The sequence below is a fragment of the Toxoplasma gondii genome, chromosome XI (assembly GCF_000006565.2).
Source record: "Toxoplasma gondii ME49 chromosome XI, whole genome shotgun sequence".
NCBI lineage: Eukaryota > Apicomplexa > Conoidasida > Eucoccidiorida > Sarcocystidae > Toxoplasma > Toxoplasma gondii.
In genome coordinates this window covers 3439638-3454484 of record NC_031479.1, presented here as the reverse complement: position 1 = coordinate 3454484, position 14847 = coordinate 3439638, and the positions used below count along the sequence as shown (strand labels likewise).

General features: G+C 59.1%; 2 protein-coding genes across 2 annotated transcripts; one reads left to right on the top strand and one right to left on the bottom strand.

Annotated features, from left to right (window-relative positions):
- Positions 1-1389: 1389 nt before the first annotated feature.
- Positions 1390-3022, bottom strand: TGME49_313510 (hypothetical protein). The gene has a single exon (XM_018782774.1). It carries the CDS (start codon positions 2344-2346, stop codon positions 1840-1842), a length of 507 nt encoding a protein of 168 aa, XP_018635419.1. The 5' UTR covers positions 2347-3022; the 3' UTR covers positions 1390-1839.
- A 267-nt stretch (positions 3023-3289) lies between these two features.
- Positions 3290-14061, top strand: TGME49_313495 (hypothetical protein; the record flags this gene model as incomplete). The annotated part of the gene is made up of 5 exons (XM_018782773.1): positions 3290-3873; positions 4503-5246; positions 5507-9218; positions 9468-11866; positions 12277-14061. 5 exons carry the CDS (start codon positions 3290-3292, stop codon positions 13676-13678), a joined length of 8841 nt encoding a protein of 2946 aa, XP_018635420.1. The 3' UTR covers positions 13679-14061.
- Between the last annotated feature and the right edge of the window lie 786 nt (positions 14062-14847).

Sequence of the window (14847 nt, the reverse complement as noted above, 5' to 3'; positions counted from 1 at the left end):
GCCCCTCCCGTCCAGAACTGCGTCTGCCCTTCTTCTCTCTTCCCCTCTTTTCCGCTGTCTCCTCCGCCACTGTTCCTCCTCCTGTGTTCTTTCTTTTTTCCCCACTGCTCTCTTCTTTTCCGTTCAGTTCTTCTTCTCTGCCTTCTCTCTTGCTCTCTGCAACGCCAACTCTGACCTCGCTGCCTCTGCTCAGTCCTCCGACTTCTCTCGGCATTTCTCTGATCCCCCGTCATTACTTTTCGTGGTGACTTCCCCTCTTATGCGGCTTCCTGCTCCACTCTCGCTGCAGACACGAGATGAAGTCAAGGCTCTTCGAGCGCGGCCGAGGACGCTGGCGGGACCCGAGAGCCTCGGAGAGAATCAGAGAAGAAGAGCGGGACCCCCCACAAGAGGCAATGGCGGACGCTCGTGAAGCCTGAAGGCCGCCTTCGCGGAAGAAAAACCGTTTTGCCTCAGAGCAGAAGAAAATCAGTTGCCGTGGGCTTGCACTCTCACGGCCCTCGACAGGGAGTTCCCACGCTCTCTGTCCAGCTTAAAACAGAGTTCAGCATCTGTATCTGGGTTTCCCCGGTCGGTCGAGGAAGGGTCTCAACACAAGCGCCGAAATTACGGTCCTCGTCCTTCTAGTTCGTGCTGCGATGTTGGCAGTTGACCGAGCGCCTCTTTCCTCTCTCCATCGTTCGTCCGCTGCGCGCCTTCTCGTTACGTTTCCTCTGTCGTTTCCCTGCATTTTCTCTCTTCGCACTACACGGCGAGACAGTCTTCGAGTGCCGTTCCTTTCTTCTGCTCCGTCTTTTGCGCGCGTCCACTTGCCCCTCGCCTCTTTCGTACTCTCCTTCCTTTCATCGTTTCCCCTCCTTGTTGTTACTCTGCCTGTTCTCTGTTGTTTTTCGTCGTTCACTTCTCTTTCTCCCCCTCCGCCTCTCTTCCTGAGTCTTCTATCTCCCGATTCAGGTTTCTAACTCTGCCCCTGCTTCTCGTCTTTTGCGTTCTCTCTTGTTTTCTTCCGACGGTGTGCGCCTTCTCTGTCTCTTCTATCGCGCTTCAGTCTCGGAAACAGCGAGGCGACTACGAGAGCGCTTCTCCAGGCTACTCCCCCTGCGGGGCGTACGCTGTATGTACACCTGAGGCCGAAACTGGCCGATGGTATTCCCACAGGGGTGGCAGAGTCTCTGAGCGAACGTGATGGCTTCGCAGAGAGGATCAAGACATCGCACGCGACGACAGAAAAAACGCGAAACGGTCCCCCGGGACTCACCACAACTACGTCCAGATGTGAACAGATATAAATAGGCATCGAACCTGATATAACACATATACATATATATATATATATATTTATAGGTATGTATGTCGCTGTATATGTGAAAACGTATCTTTGAATATATGCGCATATGAAGGGAGACGCGGAGACAACGGGATTTCGATCGATGAGTCGATGGCTATGGAGGAACGCATGCAGCGTCCCCGAAAAGGGGCAGCTGTGCGATGGAATGGAAGAGAGGACCCGGGAGTACAGACAGCGGGGCCTTCTTGCCTCATGAGTTCACCACAGCAGTCGGCGTGCCCATCTGCTGATTCGTCGTCTTTCCGTTCTCCAGAGCCGCCTCCGGCTCCCTCTTCTCTTTCTTTTCGTTGTTTCTTCACTCTTTCTCTTTCCCCAGTACGTCCGTCGCCTCCCCCGGCTTCCACTCCGTCGTCTTCTTCACTTTCTTCACCTTATTCCCCCTCCTATCCTCCTTCGTCTAGGTCTTCCTTCTCTCCTGGCTCTCCTTCAGTTCCTTTTCGTTCGTCATTGTCTTCCAAGTTTCCCTTACCATCGTTGTCCTCCCGCCAGTCTCATACGTCTTCTGCCTCTCCTCCTGCGCCTTCTCCGTCGTCGTCCTCTCGCTTTTCTCCCTTCTCTTCTTTTGCCTCGTCTTCGTCTGCCCCTTTGTCTTGGTCTTCTGCCTCCTCCTTCGCGGCTTCCTCTCCTGGTTTCTCCGCCTCTCCTGCCTCGCTGTCTCTTCGTTGTGTCTCGCCCAGCGTCCCGTTTTCCGCTCTGGAGCGCCGAGGCGCCTGGCAGCCGGCTGAAGCTCCGGCGGGCAAGCGCAGTCTCCGAAGGCGAGGGCGAGACGTAGAAGGCGAGGAGCGGAGAAAAGCGAACGAGAAGCGCACAGCCTCGAAGAGGCGAACGTCCGTCGCTACAGCACTGACCGCGAGTCGGCAGAGGATGTCAGAGTTGAGAAAGAGCGAGAGAAAGAGTGGCGAGCAGATCTGTGGAGCGCCGTGCAAACGCATCGTCCAGAAGCCGATACGGGTGACTGCGAGAACGGCCTGGTGCTTTGCGTCTCCTTGGAAAAACATGTCTTGCTTTCTCTTTTTCTTTCACCTTCTTTGTTGTCTCTTCTTGGCAAACACTTGCCCTTCTTCGCTGGCAGTTCGCCATTCCACGGAAGCGACGGATCTCTCTGCGATCGGACCTGTTTCGCTCCGCAGAACCAGGCCTCTCCTCGCGTCTTCTCCTCACGTTCTCCCTTTGCTCGAGAGCCGCAGCGCGACGTCTCTCTCTTTCCTGCATGCGCTGTCCCCTCTCGAGATAGAGGGCCTTCACCAGAGGTCGCCGTCACCGACGCCTTCTCTTCTGGCTTCTCTACTAGCGTCCACATGGCGTTCTTCTGCCTCTGAAAAACAGCACGGAAAAGAGACGCTCGGGCGCGCCTCCGCGTGGAGGGAACGCCAGCGAAGACGCTCCAGTTCCCTCTCCTTTGTGACACCGAGGACCGTCTCTGTTCCGCTCTCGCAGCGATATTTTTCCTCGCCACCCTGGAAGCCTGAGGGTGCCGAGACACGACGAGCAGAGGCTCTCGACAGCGAAGCGAAGGGGGGGAGGCTGTCTCTTTTTTCTGCTCTTTCGTCGCAGATAGGCGCGTTCTCCCTGTCTGCTGGCTTCGATTCAGGAAGCAGCGAAAGAGATCGATGGAGGTCTCTGGACGCAAGGCGGCATCACCTCTTTCCCGAGGGGCCTCCGCGGGGATGGGGCGCGAGAGACCAAAGGGAGAGATTGCTGGGATCTTCTCTCTCGTTTTTTAAGTCGTGGGCGCCTCACCTGCCTCAGCTCAGCTCCAGTCCAGGCTTGACTTCTCTCTGGCATGCGGGAACTTCGCTTCTGCATCGAGGAGAGGACAGAGGCACTGCCTCCCTGCTGTTTGCCGCCTCGCCGCGGCTTATATTCGGGCAGGAGGCGCCGGGGAGACGCCCAAAGACGGGGCTGGGGGCGGTGTTGAGGCGGCGAGAGCAAGCGAGGCGAATGGAGACGCGCGAGGAGACAGGCGAGCCCCGGGGAGAAAAAAGAGAGGCGAGACCGCCAGAGAGCCGGCAACAGTACGCTGGTCGGCTCAGAGGAGACATCAGGAGAGAGACTGAAGAAGGGCGCAGGGCGTCTCTCAGCTCTTCTCTCACCTCGGAGGGACGTTACATCCAAAGGGAGACCCTCCTTGGGAGAAGACGAGTCGATCACCGCGCACAGTTGAATCCCCGATCCTTTGTGCAGAGACCCACAGGCCCTGCCTCCTTCTCCGTTGCCGATTCACCTTCGGTTTCGTCTCCTCGGTATTCGTCCTTGTCTCCGTCCCCTCTGTCTCCTCTTGAGACGAGGCGAGGGGAAGCGAGAGGAAGAGAGGCTGGTCGGCCCTCTCTGGGGCGCGTGTCAAAGCGGCAGGTGGAGAGAGAAGCCGTCGAAGGGCGTTTGGAAAGAGCGGGCGAGAGGAGACGAAGACCGACTCGAGTGGGGAACCGAACCGTTTTCGATGTTCGCCGAACGTCTCCCGCTGATCGACAGGCTTTCGCAGCTGCCTGCGCGGCCCACGGCCTGCCGGCTGTCGAGACACTCCCGTAAGCCACGAGGGGAGGCAGAGAAGCAAAGAGTGAAGACGACAAAAACAGCCAAGGCACACGGACAGAGCAGGATGGCGACTGCAGACAAGGAAGGCGTCGTGTGTGAACGTTGGTCCGACTCTTCACATGTCGTTTATCTAAAACTTTTTAAAATCGAATTATCTTTGAATATGAGGATCGAGAGAGCAGATGACGAAAACGGTGTCGTTTCTATGCACATTTGGACAGACGCGACCCGGCTCGTTGTGCGATCCATGGAGGAACTGCTGCGGGCAATCAAAACGTTTCTCGGACTTTCCAGAGATCACTCTGTCTATAAAAGCTGTGGATCTCGTGCTTTCTCTGCGTAGATTTTGGTGTCTGCGTGTCTGCTGTCTGCGTCTACGGAGCTGAAATTGTTAATGCCCTCCTGGTTTCAAGGGGATTAAAATGGTGCATCCCTTGGTGAAGAAGAGAACGTGAAAGGACTTCAAAGGCCCTAAACAACGATTCGAGGAACGAAGTTTTCTCCCGGAGACTCTCCAGTCCCACTGCGATGGAACCGATCAGCCTTGCGTCTAAACCACCTTCCGCTGCTATTAAGTAGGACCCCAAGATCCTCTGAATTTCTTCTGTTTCTTTTGCAGGAGCGTGAATCTCCGCGCCGCTTTCCACCGTCTGTACAGAAGCGATGCGTCGTCGTTTTTCTCTTTCCTTGTCAACCAGTTGGAGGCCTCTGCGCATGTGCCGGGCCCCTCGGGGTCTCTCCCGCGGGTGTCTGCACTCGACGGCGCCTCAGCAGGCCCCCGAGATCTCAGCTCGCAGGAGGCGCTCCACCCGCGCGCGGCCGTGGCTGCCCTCGTGTGCCTCGCGGCCTACGCACATCTGGACCAGTGCGAAGTGAAGCTCGAGTTTGTGCCTTCGCCTCCTTCCTCCGCAGGTCTCGTCGAAGGTTACGCCGCTTCGGAGAAGGGAGAAGCCACTGGGCGCCTGGAGAGCGCAGCCGAGGTCCGCTGTTTTTTGGGAGACGAGCGCGACGGCGAGGTGGAGGCAGAGACGCCGAAGAAACAGCAGGCGACGAGTCTCGAGGGCGACAGTGGGGAGAGCAGGAGGCGAGGGGCGGGGGGCAGAGACGCAAAAAAGGAGCGAGCCGAAGAAGCGAGGAAGACAGAGACACCGTGGGGGGACGGATGCAGGCGTGAGGAGATTCGACGGGGCCAGGAGACGACGGCAGAGGAGAGAGAGGAGAACGAGGATGGCGAAGCCGACCGAGAACGTTTCTTCTTTCAACTCTCAGGCAGCGGCCCGCCATGCACACGGGGCACCAAGGAGCGACTGTCTCTGCAGCTCGTCGAGCGCCTGATGGACATCGCGGGGACGCGGTTGCAGAGGTGAGAGTGCATGCAAAGGAGAGAATGGAATTGACTTTCCTCAAAAGCCGCCTCGAAAAGAAGCTTCAGTGATGCTCGCATGGTTCGCGATCCAGTCTACGCGCTCTCTGGGGGAGGGGGGGGGGGGTTCTGCGTAAATGTCCGGCGCTGCCGCGGGATGACAGCTGCGCATTTTCTTTCTGTTGTCGGAAGGTTCTTTTTCTCGCGTCGTGTTTCCGGTTTCCTCCATGTCGTTTGACTTGTCCCTGTCTGTTCTGCAGCCTGCAGACCTCCGACTTGACTTCGCTCTTGTTCGCTCTGGTAACGCTCTCGCGAGCCTTGTCTTTTCCACTTTCGCCCTCGCCTTTTTCACCCTTTACCGCCCCCCTCCGTGCTTTCGCCGGCGCCGCCCCGAACCCGCCCGCGCGGCTTCTGCGCTTTTCTCGCCGCATGCGCCGCCTTCTCGTTCGCCTGCTTTCTCGTCTCTCCGAGGCAGCTGCGGACTTGGAGTCTCTCGAGATTCTTCGTTCCTCCCTGCTCCTCCTCACGCCTCACCACGCCCGAGAGTCACCCGCCGCGCGGCTCTCCTGGACGCTCGCCCTGGAGACCCCGACCACTGGGCTCCGGCGGGCCGCGCGACCGCGGTCGTCGGGCCCAGGGCCCGGCCTGCGGGGGGCCTTCGCCCCCAGCAGAGACTCCGGCAGGGGCAAGGGGACAACAGCGCGGCACCCGCGCATGCACGCGGTTTTTTTTCCAGGCGTCTCTTCGGAGGCCCTCGCCCTCGCTCGGGATGAAGCTGTACACCTGCAGGCAACGCATGCAGTTTCGGGCACAGGATATCCGCCCCGAAGCCGCGACGGAGACAGCAGGCCAACCGAACTCCGCGGAGCTCGGAGCGGGCCGGAGACGGACGGTCAAGGCCCCGGAAGGGAGCAGTGGTCTGAGGCAGACGCGCGGGAGGTGGAGAGACTTTTTCTTCTTCTTCAGCAGACGTTTCCGCCTTCGAGTTCTTCGGACGTTATTGCGGCCGGCGCCGCGTACCTCGCGAAAGCATGCGCCATCGCGGCCAGGCGATTTGAGATCGAGAGCCTTGCAGCCTTCGGGCTGGAGCATGCGAGTGTCTCTCCCATGTTCGAGCCTCATGTGGATCAGATGCATGCGCCACAGCGAAGTGGGCAGGCTGTCCTCTGGCGCGCGAACCCTGGTGTCTCCTTAGGGACCTCGGGGAGGGCTCTCCTGCACCGTCGCGAGACGGAGACAGAGACGGGCCGACGTGAAGAAACAGATGTCGCAGAAAGGACAAAAGACGACGAAATAAAGCAGGAGAGGGAGGAGACAGAACGCAGAGGAGAAGGACCACAGTGCGGGGGAAACGAGGAAGAGCCAAGAGGACAGACAGAGGTGGAGGGGCGAGGATCGGCGAGGCGAGAAGGCGAAAATCCATATGAGGTTGCAGGGCGCTTCCAATGCACACAGGGAGCTTCAGAAGAAGGCGAGACGAGAGAAGTTCTCAAGGAAGACAAACATTCACTATTTGCGTCGATCCAGACAAAAGTCACGACATCCTCCGATGAGGAACTGGCACATATCGCTCGACGGCTTCTCGACACATGGGAAGCGTGGTTGCCTTTTCTCCAGGCAGTTGGTGAATGCCAGGACCTTGCTTCTTCTTCCTCTCCTGCTCCGTCTTCTTCTCCGTCTTCCTCTTCTCCTCCGTCTTCCTCTTCTTCTCCGTCCGACCTGTGTCCGGCGTCTTTTTCTCGATTCGTCAACGTTGCTCTGTACAACCAGCGCCTTCTGCTCCTTGTTCTCTCTGAGCAGAGACGCCGAGAGACCTCGAGAGACCGCCAAATTCGCGGGGCCGACAGGGCACCGAAGACCGCGACGGACGGGCGAGAGGCGCCCGAAAAAACAACAGAGACGAACGAGGCGCAACCTTCCCTCCCTCCTCGTTCAACGCAGTCCAAGGAGACTCCGCAGCCTGTTGAGGCAAGCAGAGAAGAAAAAGGTCAAATTGGCCGACACTATGAAGATGGCGAAGCAGGCAAAGAAGACAAAGGAGAGAAACACGATAAAGATAACGAGGACATGAGAGATGCAGAAGACGAACATGAGAGAGAATCGAACTGTAGGACAGGCGACACTGACCCACTGTCGGCGCATGCTTCCCTCGTCTCCCCAGAGCCGGGCCTTCCCTGCGATGCAAAGATCCTTCCCCCTTCTTCTCCGTCTCCTAAGCTGTTTTCTTCCTCGTTCTCTCAGTCGCTTGTGGAAGGCCCCGTGGCTGCTTGGTGGAGACTGTGTGAGCCTGTGGCGATGAAGACTTTGTCTTCGCTGTTCCACCTGGTGTCGCGCATGCAGCGGCCCTGCGCCCAGGGCCTCACTGGCTTCCCTGCTCTGCGAGACGCGGCAGTGACCTTTCTCTTCGACAGAGACGCCGAGTATGAGAGGGCCGAGGGCGATTCAAAGAGCGCCGTCGCGGCCGTGCATTCGGAGGGTGCCTGCGCGCATACAGTCGATGGCCGCGGTCCCCAGACGCCGAGGCGCGAGCGCCGAAGCCTCGCGCCGCAGACCGGGCCGAGGCGGCAGCGAGAAGCATGGCCTGAATCGGAGCTTGAGTCTGAGGCAAAGCAGCGCTGGCTTTTGCTCTCTGCTCTCGATGCGGCTTCTGCTGTCGCAGACTCTCGCGAGGGAGCAAGCGAGAATTCGCTTTTCTATCGGGCTGCATTTGCCGGCGTCCACTCCCCCCGTGGAGGCCCCGCACCACTGCACGAGACAGGCGAGGCGGGGCTGCAGAGCGGAAGTGGAGACAGACTCGAGGAAGCCATTCGAAAGGCAGAACTCTTCTGTTTTATGGCGACAGCGAACCAAGGAGGCAAAAGCAATCCGGTGGTACAGCGTTCCGCAGACGAGTTGCTCGAATGCGCTTTCTCGCCTGCGAATACAGTCTCTCCCGCCTCGGTGAGGCCTCTTCCTGGGAGGCCCGCCGACTGCCTCAAAGAGAGTCTTGTGGCTTCCACGGAGAGTCACTCGGATGCCGCGGAGCCCCGAGGCGAAGCAGGAACAATTCCCCGAACGCCTGCCTCCTCCTTCTCCTTCGCGCTTCTCCAGCGCCTCCTCGTGAGCGCCGACCGAGTCGACAGCGCGCGACTGCTTCTCGCGGTGCTCGCCGAGATGACTGCGAGACTGAAAGAGGCGGCAGCGGCAGCGGCCACTCGGGAAGAAGTCGACAGAACCTCACGAGACACAAAAGACATCCGAGAAAATGGCGACGGGAGAGCGGCATGTCTTCTGGGTCCGGAGCTGGCTCTAGAAAGCCGCTTCTGGAGGCGCGAATCTCCGGGGACGACCGAGGAGACGGCTCGGCGCCGGGCCGCAAGGGACTTCGACGCGCGAGGCCGCGGAACTGTTGAAGACCCCAGCGGGGAAAAGAGTAACGACGAGAGCGGAAGCAAACATGCGCAGCTGATTGGAAAAGCGCTCACGTTTCTATTCCGGTGGATGGGCATCTCTCGGCGAAACGGTGTTTTTCCGGCCTTCAGAGACAGCCGAAGGGAGGACGAGGGAGCGGGGGGGATGGCTATCGAGGGAGAGAGCCCTCCGCGGCAGCGGCCCTCGCTCGGAAACGGAGACATGAGAGAGGCCGGAGAACCGTCAGAAGAGAGAAGCCTTTCTTCTCCGGAGGAGACCCGCGCCCTGCGAGCCGCCAGCGAAAAGGCGATTCTCGACTTTGCCCTCGCAGCCACGCAATGGGCCTCCCAGACGAGGTTCGCTGGCTTCTCGCCCACAGATCTCGCCCTCCTCACGCACGCACTGGTGCCCCTGTGGCGCGCCATTCCGCTCTCCGGCGCCTTGGGCTCCTCGGGCGCCTTGGGCTCCTCGGGCGGGTTCCGAAGGGCGCGCGAGGTGCCTCCGCGGGCGCTCGGCCGCGAAGAAGGCGAAGGCAGCGAGGAATGCGGAAGCAGTCGAGGTCGCCACGAGGAACTCATCGATGTGAGATGCAGTCTGCAGACACCTCAGGGCGTTGCGGTGGCTGTTCGCTGAGCTCAAATGGAGTGATCTGAACTCAAGACAGAACGCCGCACGAGATGGGCACTGTTAATCGGTGGAGTGTCTGCGGCTAGTGCAGTCTGTCAGATGGGCAGAAGCGTTTCTCCTCACATCGTTTCATGTCGCGTCTTTGGCGGTACTTTTGGTCTCTTCATCTTCGTGACTGCATGCGTGCGATGCGGCTGTTCGCAGAGGTACTTCGAGACGCTCACGGAGGTGACCTGTTCTCACGTGGCGGGAGGCCGGTCGCTGTCTCTCTCGCCGTCTCGTCCGCGCCCTTCGCCTTCGCTCTCGCTGCTTGCCTGGAAGCCGCCTCTCCTCTGTCTTCTGCTTCACTGTCTGATTCGAATGACGCCGCAGCTGACGCCTTCGCCGCGCGACGCCTCGTTGTCGCAGCCCGCGTCTCCCCTGTCTGTCTTAGCACCTAGGGGCGCAGTCCCTGCCGCTTCCGCCACCTGTGCAGACACCTGGGAAGAAGGTCTGTGCAAGGCCCACAAGCGTCTGCTGTTTGCACCGTCGCGTCTCGCGGCTTGTGCGCCCTGTCTCGGACCTTCTTCTCTTCCTAGAGCTGGGCATCCGCCTGCTCTCTCGGACGCGCCTCTAATCACCTCCTGGGCCTCTGTCCTGGTGCCCGCCGTCGCCGAGGCTTTAGGCACCCTTGTTCTCTTCCCGCGCTCTGTCGTGCATGCAGCGGAGGCGAGTGCCGCTGCGCTGAAGGCTCTTGAAGGCATCGTCAGGCACAGAGTGCCTTCAGACTCCTCCGAAGAGATCTGCGGCATGGCGTCGCCCCGGCCGAGCCCAGAGTCTGGGAGGGGGGAGAAACATGGAAGCGAGAAAAGCGAGACGACAGACGAAGGGAAGGAAAATGACGCGGAGGCGGCTCGACTGGCGAGCGAAGCAAACGCTGGAAGGTCGGGAGAACGATCTCGTAATCTCGGCACGAATCAGACGATTCCTGAGCCATGTTTGTCTCCACCTGCTCGTGCGGCGTCTGCTCATCTGCCACAGGCGCCGGCGCATCCTGAAGCCTCCGCGGCGGAGGGCGAGCAAGACGCGCGAGAAGAAAGGGGACGCGAAGGCTTTGCACACCCTCCGCCGGGTTCCCGAGTGTCTGTGCAGGAACTACCATCGACAACGAAGTCGACCTGTTTTTTCTGTTCGCTTCGCAGCTCGTCTGCGGCCTCTGCAGACTCGCCTGCGTCTTTGGAGCGCATGGTGGCAAACGCGATGGAGACGCACTCGCCTCTGTCGCTCTCTTCTTCCTTGTTATCGCTGTCTCTGCTGCCATACCTGTCGGAGTGCATGACTGCGGCGGCGGCCAAGAAGCTGAGCAAGCCTCTGCGTGCTCGCCTTGCGGAGATTCTGAAGTCGTCTTCGCTGCCTTTCTCGCGACCAAAGCTGTTCATCAGTCGCATCGAGTTCCGCGAGCTCGGCTCTGTTCTCTGGGGCCTCGACAAGGTTTGTGTGCACAACATGCGCGACGCCCAGCTGCGGAGGCCGGCGCCGGTGCGGCCGGTTGACAGCCTAGGTGGCTTTCAAGAGGCGGGGAGGCGCGGAACCACCGGCGAGGTCGCTCCGAGAGACGCGGAAGGCGGGCAGTTTCCGTCTCCCCTCCTCGCGCCCTCTGCCGCCTCGTGCCTGTGGGGAAACCTCCACGGGGCGCTCTGGGAAGGCGGCGGCGAGAAGACCCGCGAGGCTCGTGAACGCGAGTTGGAGGAGAGGCACGAGACGCAGACTCGAGAAAGGCACTTTCTGCCGTGGGGTGCGACGCTCGCCCTCGACGCGCTGAGGAGACCCGGCGGCTTCTGCCACAAACTCGCTCTGTACTTTGCCGCTTCTGTTCGCTTTGAGGAGCGACGCCTTCTTCTCGCCTACGCCCGCTCTGCGGGTCTTGGACGCGGGCAAAAGGGTGCTGGGACGCGCACAGGAACGGAGACACTGCGAGACGCGGCAGCAGACAGGAGCAACAACGGCAGGGAGAGCGAGAGTGACAGCGACAGTCGAGACCGAAGCAGAGAAAGGAGAAGCGCTGGAGAGCGTAGAGAGAGTAAACAAGAAGAGAGCGAGGTGGTGGAGGAGGGCGTACGAGATCTGGCGAGTTATTTGGTGGCGGAAAGACGACGTCCGACAGGAGGAGCTTTCATCCGCTTTGTCAGGTGGAAGGAGGAGGCTCAGGGTGGCGCGACACCGAAGATGGAGGGAGACAGAGAGGACAGAGGCGAAGCTGGCGGAGAGGCTGCAGGCAGCCCAGGAGCGTCGGAGCCCCCTGCAGAAGCACAGAAAAATGCCAAGCGCTTTCAGGAGACAGCGGAAGCCGCGAGGGAGACAGGTACCGCGTCGGAATTGGAGACAGGCGACACGTTGAAAGACGCGGCTTCTTCTCGATTGCGGAGAGAAGAAAGAGAAGAACGAGAAGAAAGGAAATTGAGAAGGCGCTACGAAGACGTTGTTTTCTGTCGGCCTTTCCGAGGCATCATCGACGCCCGCGATCTCCCCCTCAGCGACTCCTGGCTGTCGCCGCCCGGCGTGACGCTCAGTCTCCTCGTCAACTCCCATGTGACGCATCTGTCGTGCGGCCTGGTCGACATTGTGTAAGAAGAAAAGCCAAAACTTTTTTTGACAGAGAACGCGGGAGGTGGACGTCAGGTGGAGCGGGCGGCGGTTCTTGTGACGGGTGCGAGAGGGACTGAACAGGAGATGGTGAAGCACAGCAAAGGCAAGAAACTGGTAGCGTCACGGGTGCGGGAGCGAGAGAGCATGAAGGAGGAACAGAAGGAACAGAAGCTTGTCCTGACTCGGACGCCTCCGAAAACGAGAGAGAGACAAGATAGACTCACAGGGGGTGTCTGGGCGTGTGGCCAACAGGGAAGCGCAAGCCTCATAGGAGCTGAAAGCACAGCACAAAGGAGGCGTATGTAGTCGATTCTGTTGCGTCTCCTCGTCTGTGCCTCTGACTTCCAGCAGGTCCAACGCACTCGCTAGTGATGTCCTTTGTTTTCAGAGCGGCGACCGTGGAGTGCCCCCTCCATCTCCTGGACCTCGAACCTCTTCAGCTCCAGCATACCCTGCAGCCTGTGGCGCTTCTGGTCAAGCCTCGGGGCGTCAAGTCTCCGTCGTCTTTGGGGGCTTCTGCGTCTTCTCAGTCCTTCGCGTCGCCCGTCAGTTCAGATGTCTCTACAGGGAGCGCGCCGTGGACGATTGTCCCGACAGCAGCTTTCCTCAGAGCCGCCACACTCGCTCTGCTTCGCCAGAGTCAGAAGATTCTTTCCTCGCTCTCTGCCGTCCTTCCGCGAGACCGCGAGAAAGACGAACAGAGTTTTGCGCAGTCGCCAGTGGGAAAGCGTTTGGCGCTGCAGTTCTCTTCTCTGCTGTACAGCGCGAGAGCGCTTGCTGTCCTCCTCGACGCTCACTGCGCCTACTGGGCTCGACGGGGAGCTGCGCAGAAAAAGACAGAGAAGCGAGGAGACAGCCCCGCCAGGCACGAGGCAGACGAACAAGGAGGCTCAGAGAACGAAGCGACAAGCACGAAGGGAGAGTTGAAAGAGAAGGTAGCGGGCGGCGATAAGGAAGAGAAAGGTGGAGAGGAAGAGCTCAGCAAGAAGGGAGAGAAAGGTGAGAAGGGAGAAACACTCGTGTCAACGTCTTCCTCAACAGAGGAATTGTCTTCTCCCTCCACAGGATTCGATGTCTTCACCGTATTCCCCGATTCTTTCGAGCGGGAGCTGCAGGCCTTTCTGGCAGTCTTGAGTTCGCTCCTCGTGACGCGGCCGCTGATGGCGTCTGTCTCCTCGTCGCTCGCGCTCTTGACTGCATGCGCAGAAGTCTGGGGGACGCTCGGGCGCTGGGTGTCTCTCCAGCCGAAGACGAAAGAGGCGCTTCAGGCGCTCGCACCCTCTGCGGTTCGCTTTCTCCTCAACCAAGACGCAGCAGATGGCGGAAAGCCGGAGAAGCGAGAGAGGCGGCGAGAGGACATCCGGAAGGGCCGCGAGCGCGGAGACGGCGCGAATGAGGCAGAAGGTGAGGGCAGAGACACGCTGCGAGGAAGCGAGAGCGAGGACTTCGAAGCCTCTGGAGGGCGAGCGCATGCAGCGGAACGGGCGATCCGCCACGGTGGATTTCCTGGCGATGGCGAGGCGGGAGAAGAGGGACGGTGTGGAGAGGAAGAGAGAGGAAGGTGGGGTCGCGGCCCGGCGTCGTGGGGTGCAGAAGGAAAGAAGAAACTGAGTGTGGGGAGGCCCGGTAGAAACGAGCCGTTTTCAGACTCCCCAGCGACGTTTTTCCGCGGTGCAGTGAACATGAAGAAGAAAGTCGAAGCAAGAGATCGGGAAGAAGCGAGTCTGCAGCACTTGTCAGCAGCTCTTCAGAGTCTCAGAGAAGTCACGTCGCGTCCGACAGGCAGGTGAAGCAAGTGAAAAGCCGAGACACAAGTTCCACCTTTCATAGGTCCGGAGGGGTGCCGTTGCCGCGGTGTGGACTCCGGGAAGAGGCGAGCTAGTTCCACGGCTGAGAAGAGTTCTGCACGCATATCCGTGAACGTCTGCGAAGCGTTTCAGTCGATAAATCGACACAGTTGGTGAATCTTGCAGCCGCTCTGGAGAGCCCAGAGCGCTCTCTCTGCAAATCGCGGCTCTCCGTGAACGAGCGCTTCAACCCTGTCGCTGTCGCTGCTGACAGTCCGACGTCGAGCAGTGGCGGACTCGCTCGAGGCTTCCCTCGCGACGTCTCGTATTCTGCTTCCATTGTTATGACACCAGGAAGAGAGGAGTCTCCTCTGGAAGTTCATCGCAGACCTGAAGAGAGAAGCGGAACTCGACGAAGCTCTGAAGTCCTGAAAAACGAGAGAGCCTTTTGGAAGCCTATACTCTCCTTGGGGCCAGCAGGGCTCCGGAAAGTCGTGCTTTGACGGAAAAGCCGCGGCGAAAGATTAAAAATGAGAAGTTCAGGTCTGACAGACCAGTGAGAGACATCCTGCCAAAAGGTCTTTTTCACGGGGAAATCCGATCTGAAATGTCGCAACAGAGAGAGAGCAGCCCTTCCAAACGAGAACTCAAAACGCACATTCGTCTTGTCACTCAAAGACTCTTTGTCCTTCTTTGAGAGGTTTGGTGCTTGGAATGCACCGTTGCTTCATTGCTCCTGTCGCCTCTCACGTTTAAGGAAACACCGACAAGGAAGGTCGCTGAGTTTCTTCGCAACAAATCGCTTAGACTAGTGAATGCGAGTGTGTAGTCAGAAAACACCGACAAGGAAGGTCGCTGAGTTTCTTCGCAACAAATCGCTTAGACTAGTGAATGCGAGTGTGTAGTCAGAAAACACCGACAAGGAAGGTCGCTGAGTTTCTTCGCAACAAATCGCTTAGACTAGTGAATGCGAGTGTGTAGTCAGAAAACACCGACAACGAAGGTGGCTGAGGTTCTTCTCAATAAATCGCTTAGGATAGTGAATATGAGTCTGTAGTCAGAAAACACCGACAACGAAGGTCGCTGATGTTCTTCTCAATAAATCGCTTACGATAGTGAATATGAGTCTGTAGTCAGAAAACACAGACAACGAAGGTGTATGTGATGCCTAT